Source organism: Spermophilus citellus (genome assembly GCF_964194105.1).
Source record: "Spermophilus citellus genome assembly, chromosome: 7".
In the NCBI taxonomy this organism is placed as follows: Eukaryota; Metazoa; Chordata; class Mammalia; order Rodentia; family Sciuridae; genus Spermophilus; species Spermophilus citellus.
In genome coordinates this window covers 57,180,831-57,206,931 of record NC_138188.1, presented here as the reverse complement: position 1 = coordinate 57,206,931, position 26,101 = coordinate 57,180,831, and the positions used below count along the sequence as shown (strand labels likewise).

At 36.4% G+C, this 26,101-nt stretch overlaps 1 protein-coding gene across 1 annotated transcript in view; it reads right to left on the bottom strand.

Annotated features, from left to right (window-relative positions):
* Positions 1 to 2,262: 2,262 nt before the first annotated feature.
* OTOL1 (otolin 1) overlaps positions 2,263 to 26,101 on the bottom strand; it is a gene marked incomplete at its 3' end in the record, with an annotated part of 45,229 nt that continues 21,390 nt past the window's right edge. The window contains exons 2-5 of the mRNA XM_081302447.1: positions 9,794 to 10,162; positions 6,573 to 6,662; positions 3,790 to 3,861; positions 2,263 to 3,161 (exon numbers count right to left, since the gene is read on the bottom strand). Of these exons, the coding sequence (XP_081158573.1) occupies positions 2,263 to 3,161; positions 3,790 to 3,861; positions 6,573 to 6,662; positions 9,794 to 10,154 (1,422 nt within the window). The 5' untranslated portion in view covers positions 10,155 to 10,162. The remainder of the gene's footprint in view (positions 3,162 to 3,789; positions 3,862 to 6,572; positions 6,663 to 9,793; positions 10,163 to 26,101) is intronic.

The following is a 26,101-nucleotide window of genomic DNA, read 5'->3' as shown; positions in this document are numbered from 1 at the left end:
ACTAGACAGAAGTCGTCATTATATGAGTTAAGGAAGAATGTGGGAGGAACATTTATGGGGATTTCAGAAGTTCAACTTTGTCGTGTTAAGCTCAAGATGTTAGTTTAACTCTTAGCAATCCATGCTGTTTAATACTCAGGGCTGGTAGTCATTAGGGTAGGAATAGGAAAGTGATTGTATTCAAATCCTTGGGATGAGCAAGATCCACTCTTGGCCTTTTGCTTTCATCAAGTAGGAGACATGATATATTGAAGGAAGGAAACACTCTATTGTGACAGTTCTCTACCTTAATAGCAGAAAGTGTCAAAGAACCTGGAACTCATCTCCCAAAACCATTCCCACAGGCTAGCAATTTCCTTCTTTTGGATGCCCTGGGGAAAGCTCACAATTACCATCAATCCTGGGTACTAACCCTGAGGTCTTAACTTCTAACTTCCTGTAAAACATCCTCCACAAACATAGGTGTAAGACACTGTCAGATATCACAAAACCTACACAGGAATTATTGCTCCCTTAATGGTTCTCTGTCCAATTGCCTTTTATGTCAAATGCTTTGGTGTGATTTATTTTCTTCTGTCTTCCTAGGTGAGTTGGATGACCCAATGGTGGAAAAGATATAAAGAAAAAGATCAAACATAGAAGCAAACAAGGAAACAAACTAAGTTCCTAAATCTCTTCACTATCTAATCCTTAAATTAAAAAAACAAAGAAAATTTCCAGTGTAAGCATGTCTTTTTTTAATTACTTGCAAGTTAACTTATGTTCTTTCTGACAGAAACAGGCACAGCCACTACTCAAGTCATATCATGACCTAAACAGAAAAGAACTGATAAAGGAAGAGAGAAATGTCAAGAGTGAACTTCACCTCAGTCTTATTTAAAAAAAAAAATCCTTGGATGAGAAACTAATGCACTATTTCCAAAATTAACCTCCTACAGAACATTGTCCCACAGGCTAGTACTGAATATGTTCTAAATACACAATGAACTTGGGATCACTGAATAAAACAAAGTTAATATGATTTCTTTTCTGTGGGAAAGTCAGAGACTACACTAATGGGCTTTATGAATCTTTAAGAGGTAGATATAGAATACAGCACATTCAACATGTATTTGAAGCAAAACTTACTTTTTCAAGTGATTCATAATAGCAATGTCCAGAAATGGTGTTCCTATGGACAGTTTGGGAAACACTGTTCTGATATACATATGGATGAGAATCCCAAAAGTGAATGTTTGCCAAAGTTGGCAGAGTAAGACCATAAAGTTTCCTATCACCCACTCCCTCATTTGACACACCAAAATTTACAAATCTGCATATCTACCTTCACAGAACCAAATTCAGTTTGAATTCAATAAATTCACTTTTTTAAAAAAATGAAGCTGCTGAATTATCCAATATTCACAGTTATTAAACATTCACATTGCAAATGAATTCCCAATCTCCCACCTGCTCCAGCAATGTTATCACTGAATAACTGGAATTAATTATTCTCGAGATGATAATAATGATGCCAAAGAGTTTATCCTAATTAAATGTTCCACCATGAAGAAAGAACTGAAATTTAGATCAGTAATGATTTAATTTTATTCTTTAATCTTTTAGGGACATTCAGTTCTTGTAAGCACAATAATTTGATGAAGGGTTGCATCATTTCTACGATTGAGCTATATCTTTTTATCAACGTTCTTTTTCCATTTTACCAAACACTCTTGTCCACATAATACAGGTTTTATGGAAAAACCCTTACACATGACAAATTTTAAACATATTTTAGCTAATCTTTGCCACTCTTTCCATGTATTTCCACTGAAATAAACTAATGTGAGAATGAAACTGACATGAGAATTCCACCAAGAGAATCTGAAACTTCAAGAAAGACCTATCGTGATAGTTTGTCAGCTATTAACACACAGTTATATGAGGTATAGAAATATTTAGAAGAATATATTTATTAATTATAAATCTCATTCATATTTTCCATGAAGACATTAATCCTTTAAATAGTAATTTAGTGATTAATAAGTAATGTCATTATAATGCTAAACAAAAAATGTCAGCTACAGAGTTAGTAGACATATGTTCTCAATTGTTTAAAAGAAGATGCCTTAGAATAGAAATACTAATTGAATCTACACTATTATGTAATTTTTCTGTATTATTGTTTTAATCATGAAAAAAATGATAGTTTTTTTTTTAAGTTCACTTCTACATGTCAATACTTATTCCATTAAATCCAACTACAGTGTCCAATACCCAAATTTATGGTGAAATTCTAGGAGTTTCCTCTGGGTACAAAAGGAACCCAGTAAAAATGCTGTCATCCTCAGCACTGGAATAAACCCCATTCCAATCTTTTGACAATTCCAGCCACACTTGATCTCCTGCACTTAATTTCAGGATGATGAGGAGAGAGGCCTGGTCTATTTCCTGACCGTAGAGAGTGTCTCTGGACTTGAACTGCTGCTTATTCTGGGCCACCAGGCTGATCCGAGTAGGTCGACCCTTCACAGTAACATGGTAAGAGAAGACGTATGTCCCAGGGATGCTGCAGTTAAATTTCCCAGTGGCAGGGTTGTAATCCCCTTGGTCATTATGTAAAATCTTGTCAAATTTGATGGGGATGTTGGGAGGAGGGAACGGCTTTGACAAAGCAGCGCTGAAGGCCGACTGCGGGAGTTTGGCGACCTCGCCCTTGGAGCCCTTGAAGCCCCGGGAGCCCTTCTTCCCAATAGGTCCTCGGACCCCTTTGTTCCCAAGCTCACCCTTTGGCCCAGCAGGTCCCAAAAGACCAGGAGGACCTAACTCCCCCTTTTCTCCTTTAAGTCCTGGATCACCTTTAGCTCCAGGCAGACCATCGGGGCCCCTTTTGCCTTCTGTCCCAATGTCTCCTTTGCTACCTTTTTCTCCTTTTACCCCCTCCTCCCCTTTTTCCCCTTTTCCTCCCCTCTCCCCAGAATCTCCGCAGTAGCCTTTCTGTCCCATCTCCCCCTTCTCTCCTTTGGCTCCAGGCTCTCCGTTCAATCCTGGAGAGCCCACGGCCCCCGGGTCTCCTTTATCTCCTTTGGTGCCATTTTCACATGGGTCTCCCTGTGAGCCTTTTTGTCCTTTAACTCCTGCCAAGCCAATGTTTCCTTTATCCCCCTTAGGACCAAGTCCACCTGAAATGAAAAATTAAAATAACGTTTAAGGATCACAAAAGCCAAACAAGATGCCATTACCACAGACCTGGAAAAAATAGGAATAAAATTTACTTCCTTGGACATGGAAACCCCTTCTTGCTTGACAGAGGCTGTGCCTAGCAGCCATAAATGCAATGAGCAATTTATAACATATCATAATCCCAGAAAGAGAAAAGTTTGTGCTTCCAAGAAACAATAGCTTACATTCAGAATTCACATATCTACTTCTTTTTTCCACCTTTAAGATAATAAAGAATATAAAAATATTTCTTCTTACAATGTAAAATTAATTACTCTTTGTATTTTGACCCATCTCAAGTATTCTCCTAAATCTCCATATTGTCTATCCAAACCTAAAATCTTACAAAGCATAGAAACTAAAACCAAAAAAATTGCCAGCTAGAGAGAGAGGAACAGAGCTCAGATATCTTTACCTCATCTCTAAATTCCTAGACCTATTTCAATCAGCACACTGAATTATTCGAAAAATAGTAGTAATTTACTTCTATCTAATCTTACTTCTCTGAAAACTTTAAATACAAACAGGAAAAGAATGAGGGCTTTACAGCATTCATGATTGTGCACAATTATATATTTTGTATTGTACCTGGTTCTCCAGGTTTTCCTGGATATCCTGGAACTCCGCTTGTCCCTTGGTCCCCACGCTCTCCTTTTACTCCTAAAATGATGCCAAGATTAACTTTTTTCCAACTATGTCATTTATGATATATCTAAAACATCCCTTTCACAACCACGTCACATTCCAGTGTTTCCTTTAATCAAAATGGCTTAAAGGTAAAGTAATGTGAAAAGGGAATTTATTGAAGGTGATTGTGAATGCCAATCCTTCAAATAGACTTCATTTTGCTTATGGCATTTCCAGGACTCCTCAAACTCCTCATCACATCCTGCATTATCTTGCATATGTATGTGGTTATGCTTATTTTATTATAAATTTTAAATGACAGTTCAGTTGTCTTCTTTATATGCCCACCATGCCTCAGTAAAGCACAGAACACGGTATTCTGCAATTGGCTAAAACTAGTCATAACAAAAATCCATCCAGGAATGAAAAATTATCCCTGACTTAGAGCATGAAAGAAAAGTCAATTTTCATTACATGTTGGAATAATTTTCAAATGTTCTTTGGACAAATTATAAGACTATGAGAAATCATATTTGAAGAACATTGAAAGATTTGGGTTTGCAGATATTTGCCATGTTACAATAAAATGGATTTTGTATTGTCCTATCTTGTTAAGTCTATCACAGACTCACTTTGATTGTAAAAAACAATAGCAATAATAATAGTATTAAAAATAGTTAACTTGTATTAACAATTTGCGCCAAATACTGTTCCAAGCTCTTAACATTTTGTTAACTTACCCTGGACATTTTTTAAATTCATTTAATTTTATTTGATATTAATACTACCTCTTATATAACAAGAAGGCTCTATAACAGCATATTTCATGAATTGGAACACTTATAATTTATAAAGCCTATAACACATCCCCTTCAAAAATGGTAGAGCAAATATTTTTGTTTTCACTTTTACCAGAAGAACATGAGATATGAAAAAAAATAAAAATTTTCACAGAGTCAAACATGACTGTATATTACCTTCTTTGGCATCTATTTGCCAACTTTATTATTTATATTATGACTCACAATTTTGCTTAATTTTTGTCAGGAAAAAATTAAACCTAAATCAAATTAAAAGTAATGAAAATAAATTCCCTTAATTTCACAGTACCCACTAAATAAATCCCATGAGTTCTAAGTAGCCACCTCCTCTATTACCACTCCACAGAAAATACAAAATTGTAAATTAACTTGTAGGCCATCAAGAAAATATCCAGATGCATTTTGAGAGAACCCAACCCAAATGGAAGTGAAGGCCCAAGCCTATTCCAGTCCTTGCTAATAATAGAACATTGACCTTCACTCACAGAGTTATTTAAGTTTTCAAGTTTATTTAAGGGATTTCATTGCTTGTAGTGAATTAATCAAGTAGTCATTAGCCAGAATGTAACCATTCTACTCATTTTATTTTATTTTTTTTAACTTTCAATCTTAGCGAAGAGTCCAAGGTAAGTCTGGAAGTAAAAGGAAAGTAGAGTTTCCACTTTATAGAGAGTTGGCTGAATGAATCTCTACTTTTGATCCTTCATCAAAGCATATTCTTAAGAACCTTACAATACTCCCCTATATTTTCTTCTACTTCCAGAAGTCTAGCTTCCAGAATATATGAATCACTGGGGAGGTTCATCACTCATCTTTATTTCACAGGGTTTCTGCTAACATAATTCAGCCACAAAAGGATTAAATGTTTCTGAGAATGAAAATCGCATAACTGACAAGTGTGAAGTAGCTCTTTCTTACCTTAGCATCTTTTTTGAGTAATTACTTCACTGAATGTTCTAGCAGAAATGAGTTAGGCAGTTCCTGAGCCATGTGGAGGGTGATGTATAGATGATATTAGGTCTTTTGACATGTGACACTAAAGCTCAAACATTGAACTTGATGAATAGATGGTATTTCTACAGGCTGCTCCTATTCACTGAGGAATTTCTCAATGTCCCAGTGAATCTGTAATCTTCCCTCAGTACCTTGGAGCACTTACAGACCCAGGGATTTCCTGGGCAGGGAAAGCCTTCTTTACTGACACACCTATGGAATTATAGGATTTCTGAGCTGGAAAAGATCTATGAAAGCACTCATAACTACAAATCTTTTTTGATAGTAAATAGCAGTATAAATAAGTATCAAGTTCATTCCCCTCAATTTCCAGGCAAAGTAAAGCCACTGGTCCAAAGTCACCATTATATGCTTAATACTTCTGTTTTAACTCATGGCTCTGCACCCCATCAATACTGCCTCTGCTTTTAGTGAGTCACTGGAAATGGCAAGTTCTCCTTAGCAGTCAGGCTATCCACCTAAATTGAATATTGTAGAGCATTGCCGGCTCTATTTAGTTCTATTCACTATGAAATTAATTTGCATCAAAAGTAGGAGCCCACCTGGAGTATGTAGGAAAGTACCCTTCCCCAGAGACTATACTTTGTGGTTCCCAGTCACTGGGTCAACCAGATGTCCAATCAGAAATAGGAAAGTTGTGTAACTCTGTGTGTGTTTGTGTGTGTGCGTGTGTGTGTGTGTTGTTCCCAGACCAGTTTAGAATTTCTAAATTTAGAAATTTCTAAATTTCTACTTACAAAGATAATAATTCTATATCAAATGAATTCACAATATACTTTACCAAGTACTTAAATATTTAAAAACTGACATAACTTCAAGAATCAAGAAATTACTTAGCAAATTATTCTCCTTAAAAATGATGCAAAATGTCCCTTGAGGTTTTGGCATGAAATGAAATTAATTACCTACCTTTCTCTCCTTTCTGGCCTTTTGAGCCTTGGGGTCCAATGACTCCTTGTGGTCCTGGGATCCCCATATTACCAGTCTCTCCTTTAAGACCTGGAAACAGGGGTTTAAAACTATCAATATAGAAAAAAATCTCTTTTGAAATTTGTTACTTAGGGGATGAGGGGGACAGTCATTTTTTTTAAACTAATAACTGTCAATGTTCTAATCATAAAATCAGGTGAGAATAAACTATTACAGAGTTCTAAGGGCAATATTTTTGTCTGATTTGCAATTTTGTACACCTGAATAGATAAATTGAGCCCATTAGTACTTGTCACTGTATTCATGGCAGTGATCAAATGATTCAGGGAAGCAACACTACATCAAACAGCAAGAACAAAATAATTACCTGACACTAAAACTCATATGGACCACACTTTCAAATTGGAAGCAAAAACATAATACCTAGAACTTTTAGGTTTCCCATTCATCCACATATTCATTCATTCAGGAACTATTTCTGAGTTGTCTTATACACCAAGCACCACACACACACACACACACACACACACACATATACTTAATTAAGGCTGATGGAATAGGATGAAATTATATTCATAGAATTCCTCTTTCAAAGAATACAGTATTTGTTTGGAAGGAAGAAAACCTTTAATAAATTGTTTGCAATGGAAATTAAGGCTAAAGGCAAGGTCAAATAACCAAGATGGATAAGCTCTTCTGTCTAGAAAAGAGAAGATTACATGGAGGAGAAAGAGATGGAGAAAGAAGAAGCAGAGGAGGTGGGAGCAAGCAAAATGGTCAATTTCATTTCCCTGTGCAATACCCACCTCCCCATGGCCCCCCAAAGGCTCAATGAGGTCACACTATTGAGGGATGTGATAAAGTGCTGTCCCAGGTGACACCGGGAACACAAAAACAACTATACATGAAGCTACAGGGAAGAGGAAGGCTACCCCTTTCATCCCGGTAAAATGTATGTCTGGGTTTGATTTTCCTAATTACCATGAAACTAAACATGAAGGGAAAAGCTGAGGCTTCAAGGTCACAAATTGATTTTGACTCCAGGTTCTGCACTCACAGGTGCTACAACCTCTAGATTTACCAAACATTCCCTAGACTGTGACCAAATCATCAGGTGAAATGCAATGATATTTTTAACATTTCTATAAAGATTTGAAATAAACTAAAATGCCAACCATTCTTGACATGTAGTACCTACAATCATAACTGAACTAAAGAGAGAAGCAGAAGATAAAACTTTAAAATAGAATTTTTACCTTTGCTGATTATTAGATATATCTGAATATTTCAAGATGTTTTCATTCAGAAAGTTTATAAAGTTAGACTAGTGACTTTTAAAAGTAGATAATGCAAAATGTGATGTTTGCAATGTGCATGTTTATGTGTTCATGTGACCAAGGACTGAAAATTAATGAAGGAGAATTTAAATGGTTGGATTTTAGTAGCCTTGTTTTTCTTTTCCAAGTTTGTTCAATGTTGCTCTTAGATTTCTAATGAGAGAGAGGAGAGCAGAGTGGAGAGGAGAGGCGTGAAGGGGAGGGGAAGAGAGGAAGAAGTAATATCTTTAAAAATACTAATATCTGGAACATATGTCTCTTTCTCAATCTCAAAAGCAGCATCCTGTCGTATAAGGCCCCTAGTATTCCACAAGACGGGTCCATACTCCTACCATAGATAACTGGAAAGATAAAAATGATTATCTGAGTATTTATTTTATTCCAAGCACCACAATGAGTTCTTGTGTGTATCTCTTTCTTCTTGATGATTCTGTGAAATCAGTATCATTATTATCACATTTTACCATTTTGGAAACTGAGACTCACAGAAGTAATGAAGCTTCTCTAGGGTAAGACCATGATAGAGTCAATATTTTCAGCCTTTAAGCACTGTCCAGTCAGACTAAAACAGGCTAATAACTTGACATCTTCAAAATATTTGTCACATAGGATTAGAGGAGGGGTTGAACTCTAAGAACAGCCCAGTCAAATCCATGACTGGGTAAAACAAAAGCCCCGGTATTATAGACTTCAAAGCCTTAGATGACAGCTTAGCAACCAGCTGTGTCTACTTGACCCTGCCCTTGGGGTTTCCACTCACTCACGAACAGCTTTCCAGCCAAACAGGATGCTAGAAAAGTTCTGGTAAATATGACTTTCTTAGACTCATCACATTTTGCAAGTTTTAGCAACCCTGAAATCTTGATGCCCCTGGCCACTGCCCATCTCCTTCACCCCTTAATCCAGCCCTGAATAAATGCTGACTATATATATTAAAAGATCCCGCAATGGGATGAAATGAATGAAAAGCCCGTGAAGATGTATAATTACTGACTTTATAACTTTCTATTCTTCAGGCAAGACTCAGCAAATATCGATATGAATTCTTTTTCAAGGAAGAGCGAATTTGAAATTGACATTTTGATCTTAATTTTACCTTGAATTCTCTCTGCTACATGACATGTAAAAGTCAAAATGTATTACAATAAAACTGAAAGTATATTCATTACATATATATTAAAGACATCTACAATTTTGAAATAAATAACCACAGTGTTCAATGGAGAAAATTGCTGGGCAAGGACACAGTGTTGCTTCAGAATTTCAATGAGGAGCAAACCGAATCCCGCACTTCATTCTCTACCTCACAGGCATTCCATCTCTAATCATAACTACGAATAGCACTCAAAAAATCCATCAGTCAGCACACATTCTTACCAGGCAATAGAATTTTCATCTACCTTTTTAAATCAGCCATTAATGAAAAGACTGTACAGATAATAAATGCACTCAGTTTGGAGATCTGGAGCACCAGTACTGAGATCAGAAATCCCTGCCTTGACTCTAGCCAGAAAGTCCAAGAGAACTTTCTGCAGTGATAGAAATGTTCTGTAACACCTGTGCTGTTCAAATGAGTAGTCAGTGGCCACATATGGTAATCAGACACTTGAAATGATTGTGGAACTGAATTGCTTATCGTATTTAATTTTAATTTCAGTATTTATTAATAACCACACATATGGCTAGGGGTTACCATGTTGGGCTGCACAGCACCCATTTGCATTTGCATTTGTGACAATCTTACCCCTAGGCCTATCACCATCTGCATGACAGTATAAAAATCTTTGGAACAATGCCGTCCCCTGACCCACCTCTTTATTGATGTACAAGTGAGAAACATGGCTTCCCATATAGTTCAAATACCTGGTTTTCCAGTCTTTCCAGGTTCTCCTTTCTGCCCCACAATAGTTGAGCAACAACGACAACAATTCAACAAGAAATCAGCTGTGTCAAGAGTGAAGTTTTCAAAGGAAAAGAGAGTGGCGGTGGCGAAGGCAGACTCCAGGGCTGAGGGGTCAGTGGTTGGTGCCACCATTGCAGGCATTTCCATCAGTGGGTTTTCTTCTTCCTCCTGAGGTGAACCACTGGATGGCTTTAGACCCTTGGATATCTCTTCTTCAGATTTTTTCGTAAATTTGATGTATGGTGTGGTCTTTGCTCTTGTGTCCACACCAGAAATAGCCAAAATAATTAAAATGAACCAAATCCAAGAAAACATCCACATATTTGAGGCTGAAAGATAGGATAAAAAACAGACACAAATTATATGAGTTTCAATTGAAAAGACTAAGTGAAATAAATATATACTTACATGGGAGAAATATATGCATATGTGAACCATAAGAATGAACAGAATGCATAATATAAAATGATATATTGTTGATATATTTTATATGTAAATGTGTGCTTGAATCAAAACCAAATATTTTATTTACTTGAAGTATTTATTATAAGGAACACTTTGTTTCAGCTCTCCTTTCTGGTTGTTTTCTCAGTGTTACATGTTCTAAAGTAGTATTCTCAATCATTCAAATTATCTTGCCAAATAGCAAACATGATCTATAATAAGTGCAACACGACTTAATAGCTCATATACCCTGTGGAAAAAAAATATGTGTAATTTCCTGACTGACCTCACTCAGATTTATAGGAATCAAATATATTTGTATTAAAGAGAGATGAAAAATATTGAACAGAATGTTTTATTCCAGCAAACTCAATTATTTCAAGAAAAAAAAAATACTGGTGAAATAGTCTTTAAATCTACCAGGGATAATGGTCCTGTTGTGAGAGCACTCTTTGGGAATCTATTATAATTAACAGAGAGGGAGACAATAAAAAATCATAAATTCGAATATATCCTATATCCTTAGATTTTTTACATGCCATTTAACTCTTTAATTCTTTGCTCTATAATTTGGGGAGTTTTTCTGAAAACTCACATTTATCCTTGTATTCTTCTAATGAGATAAAGTGTGGTTATTCTTATTAAGGTTTTATAAATGTCCAAAGTAATATGCAATGAAGTAAAATTGTGATAGTTCACAGTATTCCATTCCCCATCAACTCCCAGAAGTCTGGTAGCTTCTAACAGACAGCCAAGGTTAGAAATGCATGTTATATGTTAGGAGAAAAAACAATTAAGATAATTAGTAAGAGAATAAAAAGAAAGAAATAAAATAAGGATAGTAAAAACACCTACTATGCATGGAGTCACTACTATGAGAAGGTGCCTTACATCAATTCAGCCAGTTCTCAAAACAGCTATGCCAGGTAGGTGACATCCTTCTTCACCTTCACAGAGGAGGAAGCAGCCAACAAGGGATTACATACCTTGTCCAGGTCACACAGCCAGTAAATTATGGATTTAGGACTTAAATCCAGGATTCTTTAATTTCAAACCCTAAACCCTTTCCACAAATCATGTGTCATTTATAAGGATGGGATTAAAGAACAATAAATCCAAGGGTAGCTCAATGGAACAGAGCTATGGAGGAGACAGATATAAATCAGAGCAGATGAGAAGAGGCAAGATAAGACACTTCCTCTCCCAAATCATATAAGGATCCAAAATGTTAACCTTCCTTCTTCCATATTCATCCACTTACTATCAACCATGTCACCAGCAGTGCAGGATTGCACATAATGTTGACACCAAACATAACCCATGTTTCTGTTCTTAGGAGCCTACAGCCCAAGAAGGAGCAATGAGAAGCAACAAAAACAAAGAGGGGGAAGTGTGAAAGGCAGTGCATCATGCTGCATTTCTCCAAATACAGATCCCACTCTTAAAAACACTATACCCCGCGCAAGTGAACACACCAAACAAGGTTAACATGCACCAGCCAGTCAAACCAGCCTCACCAAAAACTAGGATATTGTTTAAATGCAAAATAATTGAACTTTCAATAGCTCATACAATCACATTCAATAAAACAATCATTTGTTCAACAAACATTGATTTGAACATCTAAGAAGCCTTGTGCTGGGTCCTACAATAGGAAGCCAAGTAAAACCCACTTCAACCCTTTTAAGAATCTTTTCCACAGTAAACATCCAGATATAACGAGGCCCACATCTTTAGACTATAGAGAAATAGATCTGGCCAAAGGCCCAAAGTGAAATATTAGTGGCTTTTCATTCTCTCACCACTTTACTATAAGAAGCACTGGAGTTTGCAGAATACTGAGTGTTAAAGCTCTAGGATATTTTCTATGGTATCTGTAAAAAGTGAAGTCACAGGGGAAATAACCTTCCTTTTTCCTTAATAGAACATGTCTGTGTTATTCTTCCATTCGTACAAAATATTTTTGATCCTGGAAGCAAGTTTGTGATAGGATTTTGGTAAACTAGTCCTAAGGGTGCAGGCAAGAGAAGGGTTGAAAGAAAGGAAAGAACTCAACACTGAGAACCTGGCAGGCATTGTTCTAGGCACTTCATAATTGTTATGTCATTTATACCCCACAAGAACCAAGCAAGATAAGATTTATTATGCACTACAATTGGTTATAAAACGGAGGCACAGAGATGTTAAGTGGCCCGCCCAAGGTGACGGTGTTAGGAAGCAGGGGAGCTGCCATCAAAACATAGGTCCACTTGACTCTGAAGTGTACTTCCTACTGTGTCATGCTGTGTGGGGACTAATGAGTGATCAGAGATGCTGCAAAAGTAAATGGAAGTTGGACCCTCCGTGAAGCTCAACCCTGAGCCATTTGTTGAAAAGTGATCTCCTGCAGACAGGAACTGGGAAATTAATGAGAGAGACAAAGAAGAGAAAAGGGAAAATTCTGGCTCTGACAGTAGAACACATTGGTGCTGGGCAAACAAAGGGAACACAGCACATCTGACAAGAAGCCAAAAGATTACAGAAAGGAATGGACAGAGCCAACAAGTACAAGGAAGGTGCTCAGTGTCCCTATCTGAGGGCATGAATTGTCCTCATATAAGTTTATCTTGCATTGTGGGTTCCTGCTTCCCAACTTAAGTATAGATGTTAAAGGATAATGTTGTTGGCACTTTAAAACTGTGAAGCCCTTTGAAGATGACAGCCAAGTATTGGTAGTAAACTGATGGATGATGAGGACATATCATTTCTTTTTATAATAATAGCATTATGTGAAAGAGTACCAGTCCCAAGACTAGAAATTAGGACATGTGTGTTTCCACTTGCTTTCTTGCCCTCTTGCCATTGCTATCAGAAGGATGTGAATGAGCTAGCTCACTAGTCAGTCACCAGAGGAAGATGAGAGACACATGGAGTAGAGTTGCCCCAGCCAAACACGCCCTAGAGCAGACTACACAAAAGACTAAGTAAGGCCTCCTGACACAAACTGAGATACAATTAACCTCAGACATTTGTTCCAGTTATCCACTGCTGTTTAACAAGGTAGCCCAAACTCAGTGTCTTAAAACAACAACCATTTTATTATGGCTAACAGTTCTGTGGTTCAGATACTCAGGTCTGGATTGGCCAGGTGACTCCTCTGCTCTGTGCGACACTGACAAAGTCATTTAGTAGTGTTCAGCTAATGGGTGGGTTAGTTGGGAGGGACTAACCTACAAATCTGGTGTCTCAATAGAAATGGAAGGCTGAGCTTGACTTGTACTTGCGATCACATGGTTTACAGGTTTGCCAATCTCAACATAGTTTTCCATAATGGCTCAGGGGTCCCAAAGAGAATGTTTCAAAAACATGGAAGCCCAGGGGCTCAAAATGTTATTCTGAGAACTGCATTTCCCAGAAATTATTGCCATTAGGATTCCAGTTTAGTTTCTGCCAATGGAAAAAAAAAGTACATGGAATATATGAGACAGAATGTAGAAAACAATTGTCTCCTGCAAGCAGCAGCTAGTAAATGCATGGGCTTTAACAGATGTGAAATTTTGTGGTGGCCCACGGCACAACAACATGAAATCCCACCTTCCTTCTGCAGGTGGCTGTGACTATGAGCAGCAGTATTCTGTGGTTCTTGCCCCAAGCAACAGTAACAATACAGTGACTCTCTGAAAACTAGAGATAAAATTGACAGCTAGTGGCAGACCTCCCTGCCCTTTCCCTTCCCTGCTTCAATGATTGAATAAGCACCTAATTGCCTGTATTAAATCCCTTTCTGCCTAACATACCTACATTGATTCCAGACCAAATCCTATTATCATTTATTCTTCTCCATTTAATTTAACTCTATTTCTATTATTATAAACTCCCAGCCTGCCAACCTTTCTAATGTCCAATTCATTATTTTTTTTCCTTAACTCATTAACTCCCCATCCATCCATACCTTTATCTATTACAAAAACAAAAATTTTTGTCCAAATATACCCCCAAATCAGTTTCAGTCATCAAATAATCCATACCAGTATTATATTTCAGTTGTATTGTAAATGATTCCATATAAATAATTTTTAAATAATTTCAGATACATGGTTATGTGTACATATGTTGCATAGGCCAAAAAAGAGGTGATTTTTTTTACCTAAAGTATATTCTTCCCCTTTGACCCTGTATAGCTATAGAAAATTATAAGATGAAATTTAAAAGTCCCTAGCATCCTTTTGCTATTTGAATTGCATGTGAGACTTTAGATCTCTCACAATATTTCATTTAGAGCAGTATTTTATTCTGTTTCTTTCCATGCTCATGTTTTTATTTCTTTCTCTCTTTCTTCCTCTATTTCTTTTTCTTTTGTGTAGTCAGCTTTTTATTGCTGTGACCAAAGTATCCAACAAGATCAACTTGGAGGAGGAAATTTATTTTGGCTCAGAGTATCAAAGATTCAGTTCATGGTCAGCTGGTTCCACTGCTTTTACATTCAGCCTCACACAAAAGTCTCAGAACATGGGCAAATGTAGAGAAGTTCTTTACCAAAATGTGAAATGAATGGCCTCTAGTCTACGCCCAATAGAATCCTCCTTCCCCTCTGAAACCTCCTAAGCAAAAGCTTTACTGTCTGCATTTTGGTTGGCATTCTTGTCTTCTGCACACCCAGTAGATTTATCAATTAAGCTCTGCTTACAACATTCTAAAGCTTCTGCAGTTCACATCTCCAAATTTTCCAGACTCTTCCTATAAACTTTTCCAAAGTGTTCTGAACCACGTGATGGTCAGGTTCGTCATAGTAATGGCCTTACTTCTTAGTACTAATTTCTGTGTTAGTCAGCTTTGTGTTACTAAGACCAAAATAACTGACAAAAAACAATTTAGAGGAGGAAAAGCTTAATTTGGGGGCTCACAGTTCAGAAGTTTAATCCATGGTTAACTAAGTCCATTATTCTGGGCCCAATGTTGGGGAGCAGTACATCATGGCAGAAGGGCATGGTGGAATAGAAGCAGCTCCCCTCCATGGGGGCCAGGAATCAGGGTAGGAGGGGCCCCAGACAAGATCAGCTCTTTCAGGACACATCCCCAGTGCCCCACCTCCTTCAGTCATGCCCAACCTGTCTACAGTTACCACCCCATTAGTTCATTTAAGTTAAGATGGACTGATTAAGTTAAGGCTCTCATAATCTAATCATTTAACCTCCTGCATTCACAGAAGCTTTTAGGGCACACCTCCTAACCAAACCATAACCCCTCAGACAAACTAACCAAAATAAAAATACAGAAGAACCAAGTTAATAAAATTGGAAATGAAAAAGGAGAAATCACTAATCATACATATCTCGGAAATCCAGAGGATCATTAGGTACTATTTTGAAAGGTTATACTCTAATGAATTGGAAAACCCAAAAGAAGTGGATACATTTCTAGATACATATGACCTGCCAAAATTGAATCAAGAGACATATAAGACCTAAACAAATAGGTAACAATGAGACAGAAGCACTAATAAAATCCTTCCAACAAAGAAAAGCCCAGGACCAGATGGATTCTCAGCTGAATTCTATCAGACCTTTAAATAAGAATTAATACCAATGATCCTCAAATTATTTCATGAAATAAAAATGAATGGAACACTTCCAAATTCATTCTATGAAGCCAGTATCCTCATAGCAAAACCAGATAAGGATACTTCAAGAGGAAAGAAAACTACAGATCAATATCTTTGATACATTTAGATGCAAAAGTCCTTAATAAAATATTAGAAAATCATATTCAACAACAGATTAAGAAGATTTTTCATCATGACCAAGTTGGTTTTAGCCAAGGAATGCAAGGATGATTTAATGTATGCAAATCAATAAATGTATTTCACCACATAAATAGAATTAAAGACAAAAGTCACATACATAGTCATCTAAATAGATGCAGAGAAAGCCTTTGACAAAATTCAGCACACATTCATGATAAAATCACTGAAGAAACTAGGGATAAAGGACTCTACCTCAATATCTCAGGAAATACATGACAAATCCAAGTCAACATCATAGTGAATGGGAAAACTGAAAGCGTTTCTTTAAAAATTCAGAATAAGATAAGATGTCCACTCTCACCACTCCTATTTGATATAGTAATAGAAAGTCTAGTCATAACAATTAGGACAGATAAGTAAATAAAAGGGATAAAAATCAGAAAGGAAGAAGTTGAATTATCACTATTTGCAGATGATTAGATTTTATACTTTGAAGGTCTAAAACACTCCACCAGAAGACCAGAAGACTGCTAGGGCTAAGAAAAAAATTCAGTAAAGTAGCAGGTTATAAAATCTGGATACAAAAATCAATAGCTTTCCTATATACCTGCAATGAATCTGCTGAGAAAGAAATCAGAAAAACAATCCCATTTACAATTACCTCAAAAAAAAAGAAAGAAAGAGAAGAAAAAAGGAAGAAAAAAGAAACAAACCTAACCAAGAAAGTGAAATCCCTCTACAATGAAAATTACAGAACATTGAAGAAAGAAATTGAAGAAGACAAAAGAAAATGGTAAGACCACTCATGTTCATAGATAGGCAAAAATAATCAATATTGTTAAAATGGCCATACTACCAAAAGCAATATACAGATTTTAATGCAATCCCCATCAAAATACCAATGACATTACATCATTTCACAGAACTAGAAAAAGATCATAAAATTCATTTGGAAGAATGAAAGACCCAGAATAGCCAAAGCAATTCTAAGCCAAAAAGGCAATGCTGGAGACATCATAATGCCTGACTTCAGAGTTATAGTAACAAAAACTGCATGATACAGGCATAAAAACAGACACATGAATCAATGGGACAGAAAAGAAGACACAGAGACAAACTAACACGGATACAGTCATCGGATCCTTGACAAAGGTGCCAAAAATACACTGGAAGAAAGACAGCCTGTTTAGCAAATGATGCTGGGAAAACTGGTTATCCATATACAGGAGAATGAGACTAAACCCTTATCTCTCACCCTGCACAAAAATGAATTCAACATAACACCCTTTATTCAATCAAAAGTTATTTATTAAAGATCATTGTATAAATTGTGGAATACATACACAATGAAATATTAGTCAGCATTAAAAGAGAATAAAATCATGGCATTTGCAGGTAAATGGATGGAGTTGGAGAATATCATACTAAGAGAAGTAAGCCAGTCCCAAAAAAACAAACGCTGAATGGTTTCTCTGATAAGTGGATGCTGATCCATAATGGGAGTAGGTGAGAGCATGGGAGGAATGGAGAAACTTTGGATAGGGCAAAGAGAAAGGAGGGGGAAGGGAGAGGACATGGGGGTAGGAAAGATGGTGGAATGAGATGGATATCATTACCCTAGGTACATGTATGAAGACATAAATGGTGTGACTCTACTCTGTATACAACCAGAGAAATAAAAAATTATGTTCCATATACTATGTTCCATATACTATGATCCAAATTTTATGTTCCAAATTACATTTCAAATAAATTGAAATGCATTCTGCTTTCATGTATAACAAATTAGAACAAATAAATAAATATTTTTTTAAAAAAAGTAAAGATCACTGTGTCATATGCAGGAGAACAAAATATCTGCTCTCATAGATACTATAGTTCAATGTGAATAACAAATATAAGATGGTAAATAGAAATAAGGAAAACTACCCCTTTTACAATAACCTCAAAACAAAATAAGATACTTAGGAATCAATTTAATGAAAGAGGTGAGATATCTGTACAATGAAAACTACAGAACTCTAAAGAAAGAAATCAAAGAAGACCTTAAAAGATGGAAAGATCTACCTTGCTCTTGGATAGGCAGAATTAATATTATCAAAATGAACATACTACCAAAAGTATTATACAGATTTAATGCAATTCCAATCAAAATCCCAATGACATTCCTCATAGAAATAGAAAAAGCAATCATGAAATTCATCTAGAAAAATAAGAGATGTAGAATAGCTAAAACAATCCTTAGTAAGAAGAGTGAAGCAGGTGGCATCACTATATCACCTTAAACTATACTACAGAGCAATAGTAACAAAAACAGCATGGTATTGGCACCAAAACAGACTGGTAGACCCATGGTACAGAATATAGGACACAGGCACTCCCAAAACTACAATTAACTTACATTAGACAAAGGTGCCAAAAACATGCGTTGGAGAAAAGATTGCCTCTTCAACAAATGGTGCTGAGAAAACTGGAAATCCATGTGCAACAAAATGAAATTAAACCCCTATCTCTCACTATGCACAAAACTCAACTCAAAGTGGATCAAGGACCTAGGAATTAAACCAGAGACTCTGCATCTAATAGAAGAAAACAGTAGGCCCTAATCTTCATCATGTGGGATTAGGCCCCAACTTCCTTAATAAGACTCCTATAGCACAAGAATTAAAACCAAGGATCAATAAATGGGATGGAATCAAACTAAAAAGCTTCTTCTCAGCAAATGAAACAATCTTTGAGGTGAACAGAGAGCCTACATCCTGGGAGCAAATTTTTACTCCTCACACATCAGATAGAGCACTAATCTCTAGGGTATACAAAGAACTCAAAAAGCTAAACACCAAAAAAACAACAAACAAACAAATAACCCAATCAACAAATGGGTTAGGGACCTTAACAGACACTTCTCAGAAGAAGATATACAATCAATCAACAAATATATGAAAAAAAATGTTCATCATCTCTAGCAATTAGAGAAATGCAAATCAACACTACTCTAAGATATCATCTCACTCCAGTCAGGATGGCAGCTATTATGAAGACAACAACAATAAGTGTTGGCAAGAATGTGGGGGAAAAGATACACTCATACATTGCTGGTGGGACTGCAAATTAGTGCAGTCAATATGGAAAGCAGTATGGAGATTCTATGGAAGGAACGGAACCACAATTTGACCCAGCTATTCCTTTCCTCAATTTATACCCAAAAGACTTAAAAACAGCATACTAAAGGGACACAGCCACATCAATGTTTATAGCAGCACAATTCACAATAGCTAAACTATGGAGCCAACTTAGATGCCCTTCAGTGGATGAATGGATAAAAAAAATGTGGCATATATACACAATGGAATTTTACTCAGCAATAAAAGAGAATAAAATCATGACATTTGCAGGTAAATGGATGGAGTTCTAGAATATAATGCTTAGTGAAGTTAGCCAATCCCAAAAAAACAAATGCCGAATGTTATCTCTGATATAAGGAGGCTGACTCATAGTGGGGTAGAGAGGGGGAGCATGGGAGGAATAGATGAATTCTAGATAGGGCAGAGGGGTGGGAGAAAGAGGGAGGAGTCAGGGGATTAGCAAGGATGGTGGAATGTGACAGACATCATCATCCAAAGTACATGTATAAAGACACAAATTGGTGTCAACATACTTCATATACAACCAGAGATATGAAAAATTGCGCTGTATACATGTAATAAGAATTGTAATGCATTCTGCTGTCATTTATTTTTTTAAATCATTTTTTAAAAGAATGGTAAATAAATAAATTCCAGACTGCAATAGTACTATGGAGAAAATAAGTAAGGGTATTTGATAAAGAATAACAAGGAAAGTTTATTTCAGACTGGGTGGCCAAAGAAAGCCTAACTGAGGAAACAGCACTTATCTGATAGAAAAGTCCTGAGGAAAAGAACAAGCAGGAACCGGATGTGCCTTTGGAAGAGAAAGAAATGAAACCAGTATGCCCCAGATGTGTAGATAGAGAGTAGAGAACTATGTGGTATCTGGGCACATCATGCTGCAACCGTCTTAAGGATTTCTTATTCTACAGGCTATAAAAAAGTAATCAAAAAGTAAAACCCAGGGACAGACTTGATAATAGCTTTAAAGTTCCACCATAGATACCCTATGAAGGATGTCTGAAGGTGGGATAGCACCTCACCTCTTGGGAGGCTGAAACAGGAGGATTATGGGTTCAAAGCCAGCCTCAACAACAGTGAGGCACTAAGCAACTCAGTGAGATCCTGTCTCTAAATAAAATATAAATAGGGCTGAGGATGTGGCTCTGTGGTTGAGTGTGCCTAAGTTCGATCCTCAACATCCAAAAACAAAACAAACAAACAAACAAAAAAATGGAGGCTATTGTAGTAGTCCAGGCAAGAGATGATGGTGTGTTAGAACAATTTGTTGACATTATTCCACAAATTAAAAGATCAACCCATTCTTAAAAATAAACTTCAATTTATTTTCTATCTGGAAAGTTCATTCTTCGACCTAAATTAGAACTTAACTTTATATTTTGACCCGAGAAGTTTTCTTGGAATTATAGTTTTAATTAATATAATTTAAATTGAGGGTTAAGGAAAAAACAAGTATAATTTTATACATGGAAATTTCCTAAGGAAAATGGTCAAAAATTATTTTCTTTTGGAAATTCAAGTTGAGGTTTAGATATTGGTCACGTTTTACTTTAGTATAGATTGAATCAGGGAAAAAAAAAGTTTTATAATAGGCAGAAAACCTAAACACAGAATTTGTTGACATAGAATTTGTTTACATAGAAATGGTATTTAACTGCCTCTCTAAGACCAAAGTAATTAATCCTTATATTCTCTGAGTGAATTTTAGGAGTGCAGTGAGATTTTAGCCTCAGCTTCCAATAAAACAACTTGAGTGAGATGAACCTGATTGGACTGAAGGGCTTTTTCTCTATTAAGATATGGAAGCCTGAGCCACAGTCAAGAAATGGGATGACTTCAGGCTTGTTCTGAGGATGTCTGAGAACCTGCCTGTGATTTCCCATTTAAATAAGTAATCAAGAGTGATGCTCAAAGTTGGGAGCATCAGCCAAGAGGGATCATTAACCTCATTGATGTCAAATCCATTCAGGCATGTTCACCCTAAGGAAGAAGGTCCCACAAGAGCAAGTTGCACAAGGATGTCAGGAGAGAAAACAAGAAAGCACATTTGCTGCTGCCACTTCCATCTCCTTCCTCCTGAGAGCTACATCCATCGAGCAGTATTCTATTTTTTTGAGGTTCCTGGTGTTGTGCTATCATTACCTTAGGAACCACAAGTGACAGTTTCTGATAAGCTATTTCTTCCTGCTTCAATTCTGCTGGTAAACTCAAGACAGGCAGGCCTCCTGGAGCTCAGATCTTGAGTTCATTCACAAATATAAGCTGCATCAAAAGGAAACAGAAAAAAACTCTATAATCTATTTCCCATTTTATTTTTAAAGAGCAATTCCATAGTGATTGTAATCTGCTGATAGGATTTGCACATCTCTTTGTGTTGATAGATGCTGCAAAAGCATCATAATTTCTATTGTCCAGTGGGAAGTTCTTTCTTTCAGTGTCTAAAGAAGTGAACCCATTACAATTTTATTAAGTACATTGAATATAACCTTACATTCTACCAAGTTAAATGCCTCTTGTAGTATGTAAAAATGTGATGTGTAACCGATGTGATTTTGCAATCTATATTTGGGGTAAAAATGGGAGTTCATAACCCACTTGATTCTAATGTATGAAATATGATTTGTCAAGAGCTTTGTAATGTTGTGAACATCCAATAAAAAAAATAAATAAATAAATAAATAAATAAATAAATAAATGCCTCTTGTATTTGACAAGTGTGCAGTAAAATGAAAACATTCTCAGCACTTTTCTGTCAGATGGAAAGGGACAGGCTTTTGTTCAGAGTATAAAATCATAAAGAGGCCAGTGGCAAATGAGGACACATATTTCCCTCCTGTATGAGTTCCATAGTTTTTTTAAGTTCCTCCTCTTCTCCTCCCACCTTTCCTTAAATCAAAGTATTAAGTCAGAAAGTAGAACATTACAAGTGGCACTCAACACCCACAGCGTAGGGTTGGATATGGAGAAGGAACTTCAATACTTCCAAAAGCAATCAAGCCAGGGCAGGACCAAGTAATAATTCAGGTGACGGGTTGATGGAAAAATGAAGTCACCTGCATGGATGAATAGACAGGTCAAAATGTGGATTAAATTTAGGCACAAAAATAAGCCCTGATTCTAAACCTCTAGAGCCTAAAAACAAAAACCTTTACACAAGGGGTTAGACAAAGACAAGAATCAAATTATTATTACTACTTGGTTTCATCTTTTTTAATTCCCTCACTGTAATTCTGGATGTGACAACTGTAGTGTTTTTATTTGTAGGGATTGAGTGACTTAACAACTTGAATGAGATGAACTTGATTGGACTAACGGACTTTCTTTGTTTTAACACATGTAAGCCTAAGCCGGAGTCAAGAAAGGGGATGATTCAGTGCGGGAAAGAGACAGAATGAATGACTCTGAGTATGCAGCTAGATAACAAACCTGAAGTAAATTTTGCAGACAGGTATATTCCACTGATTGTAAAAAGAGCAGTGGGGAATTGTGTGTAGTCTGAGGGAGGAGTTATATGGTGACTGTGATTTCTACTCAAGTTTTCTGCAAACCTGAAACTGCTCTAAAAAAAATAAAGTCCATTAATTTAAAAAAAAATGATAGAAAACAAGGTGATCTGAACATGCTGATGGATCTGTTCCTTTGTTTTTTAGTTGGTCCTGGAACTAATAATCTATCAAAGTTGTTATTGTAAAGCTAAGTTTAAAACTTACATATGTCCATAATATATTTTTGTTAAGTTTTGACATGTTCACAAAAATCCAAGATGGAGTTAAAGTAGAATTCACAGTAGAAACTTTCTGTGAGGTACATTTGCTACGTCCTTTCACACATTAGAATAAGTATAAACAAACCTAAGCAAATCTCTTCACCTTTTTAGAGACCAAGCAGAACACCTGTTGTGGAGTGTTCCTCAGGAGGGAATTATGACAGAAAAAGGAGTGGGAGTGAGCGGCACCTAGTCCATCAGGGAGCCAGAGTTTTCCCAAAAGGGAGGTTCTGCGGACGCTCCAGGACACAGAAGCTGACAGATTGGTGAGCAGGCCCAATAGAAACTTGTCTTTCAGAAGTTGCAAGAGAAACTGGTCTAGGCGTATAGGTACCAGAGTTGGTTCTTACTCTGTCTCTAGTTGTTAAAAGCCTGTTTAAAATCATGTAACACTCCTTTATAATCATAAAGCCATTGTCACTGGCCAGCGACATCATCAAAAATGTGCAGAAAACATGGAAGACACAGGTACGCAGCAGTTCCCTGGGTTGTCCTGACACTCCCATGTTTTGCTGTCACTCTATATTGCATCAGACTCCAAGACTTTATGCATCTGGGTTCCTTGGAAGCCCTGAGTCTGGGTCACTAACCTGCCTCATGAACCTGTCTCAACCCACAAGAGTTTTGCTGTGGTGGTGCAGGCCAGTAATCCCAGAGGCTCAGGAGGCTAAGGCAGGAGGATTGTGAGTTCAAAGCCAGCCTCAGCAAAATCGAGGTGCTAAGCAACTCAGTGAGACCCTGTCTCTAAATAAGATACAAAATAGGGCTGGGGATGTAGCTCAGTGGTCAAGGGCCCCTGAGTTCAATCCCTAGTACCAAAAAAGAAAAAAGAAAAAAAGAGTCTGGGCTAGATGCTCTAACTCTATACCCTTTCTAGTTCTATAGTATTGAGATTCTTTTCCAAGCAAATCCTGGCCAACCACAGTTGGTGACAGAGAATTTAATATTGCTTTGTCCTCATTTTGTCATCTGGTTCAGGGCCTGTTCCAGGACTTCAGAGTCAGCTCATGGTAAGCTCTGCCTGTGGCAATGGCTCGGAAGCCCATTAGAGGGTCAGGGTTCTCTCCTAGAGAGTTGAAAATCTCAGAATAACAGATAGCTGACAAGTATCCAGTTTTGTATCAGCCGAGGGAAGAACAGAAGGGAGTCTGTCCCTGAAAAAGCTACCTAGAGGCTAATGCATCACATGAAAAACAGCAGTCACTTCCTCTTTCAGGACAGCCTTGCTATTTAATACCCCAAAAGACCAAGGACAAAGAATGGCATTGTATAAGCACTGTAACTCAAGCAATTAGCCAGGTAATGGTCTGTGGGGTTCATTATAGCAGAATGTCAATTAAAACACTTGGAAGGAGATTATGCAAAGCACTTAGATTTCAAATCTTATAAGCTACCCACTAAGACTAAATTATATTAAATGTCATATTACTACAGTAGGTAAATGAAAATAAAGTTTCTTCTCTAGTATGGACTCATACCTAATATGTTATAAATCCGAGAAATTGAAAAGAGCAGCCAAGTGTCTAGTCTTAACAATGAAGAAAATGGAATAAAAAAATGTCATGTTTAAACCCAGTATCTTCTTTCCTACCTTTGGCCTAATTAAATAATAATTAAATAAGTAACTGTTTTTTAAAGATTCAAAAATATACTTGTTAGTTTTATTTTGGAGTTTTGCCAGTGGGACTTGATGAAAAGAGGAAATGGATAAAATGTGAACTTCAGAAGGAAAATTGTTTCACAGAAAAATCTTTAGATGAGATTTCTTCTGTTAATGACTTGCCTGAATTGCTTCTGAATTCTCACAGAGGCATACCACATTTGTTTGTTTGTTTGTTTCAATGCAGATATGTTAATAGAAAAACTGACTTCTTCAGAATAGAAAATAAATGACAGACTTTCTTAATGAAATTTCAAAACGCAAATAGAAATTCGGCATTCAAATAGATGACCATAATGATTGCCCTGAATAATATTAGAAAGAACATAATATATAAAAATTAGTTTCTGTCTTAAATCCTGAAGTCAAATTTAACACCACAGTTAAATTTTATCCATGACTTATAAATCCCTTAAAGGAGGGAATAAAATTAAAATGACCAATAGATCTACCAAAGTAATGTTCCACTATTCTATCATAGGAAACTAAATGCATATCAAATTTTTATTATTATTCATAATTGTTCTGTAAAATACCATAGGCATAACATTCTTTGGAAAGCAAAATATCTTTTTTCCTTACTAGATAATTGTTACGATAAAAATCACATTTTTAATGCAATATACATTGTCTAAACTGAAGATATACCCTACTACTATTATGTAAATAAAACTTGGTTTATAAGACCTTCATTATACATGATTTCTGAAAGGAGATTAATTATTGTATGACACCAAAAATATGTAAATTCTACCCCACTAATCCCATATATGATACTCTCCTTTAGAATTTATTTTTTCTACTTATCTCACAAATATTCACAAATTTAATAATTTTAAAATGAAGAGTGATTCTATATTCCATGCCACAGACTTCCACATTTCAAAGATCAATGCAAAATATAGATTTAATACCAGAGAGGAAAACTGCCTTTTATCAATTGCAGACATTTATCATTTCTATTCATATTCTTATTTCCTTGAGGCAAATCATTTTAACAGGACCTTTTTAAACCTGGGATCTTACTGCAAAAGACTTGATGGAAGATAAAATAAATCAATGTTTGTAATCATCTCCTACCTTATGGATGCTTCCTTATCAGCAATCTTTCTCCTGGTTATCACATTGAAAAGTTCAATCTCAATTATCATTAGACAGGGGTCTGCTTTATTTCTTTCAAGAGTTGCCCTTACCCAATGAGAGGTGAGTACCCTTTGACAAGGGGAGTGGTAACTTCCTCAGGCTCTGGAGAAAGGCTCTGAAATCTAATGAAATGCAAATGTCTTGGGAATTTTGAAGTTTTAGCTCTTCTCTGGCCTGATTTTGTCAACCATTCTTCTTGGTTTTCAGGATTATCTTTCATTCTGATATTGTAAGGTTTGGGCACCATGGTGTCAAACAATTCTCTAGTTTAGTATTATAGTTTTCTGAAGGAGTCCTAGTCTAATCTGTTATTTGGGTCACATTTGAACATTCTGAGACTCCTGTTTTTATTGCTGAGTGAACCTCGCCTCAGGAAAAAAAAAA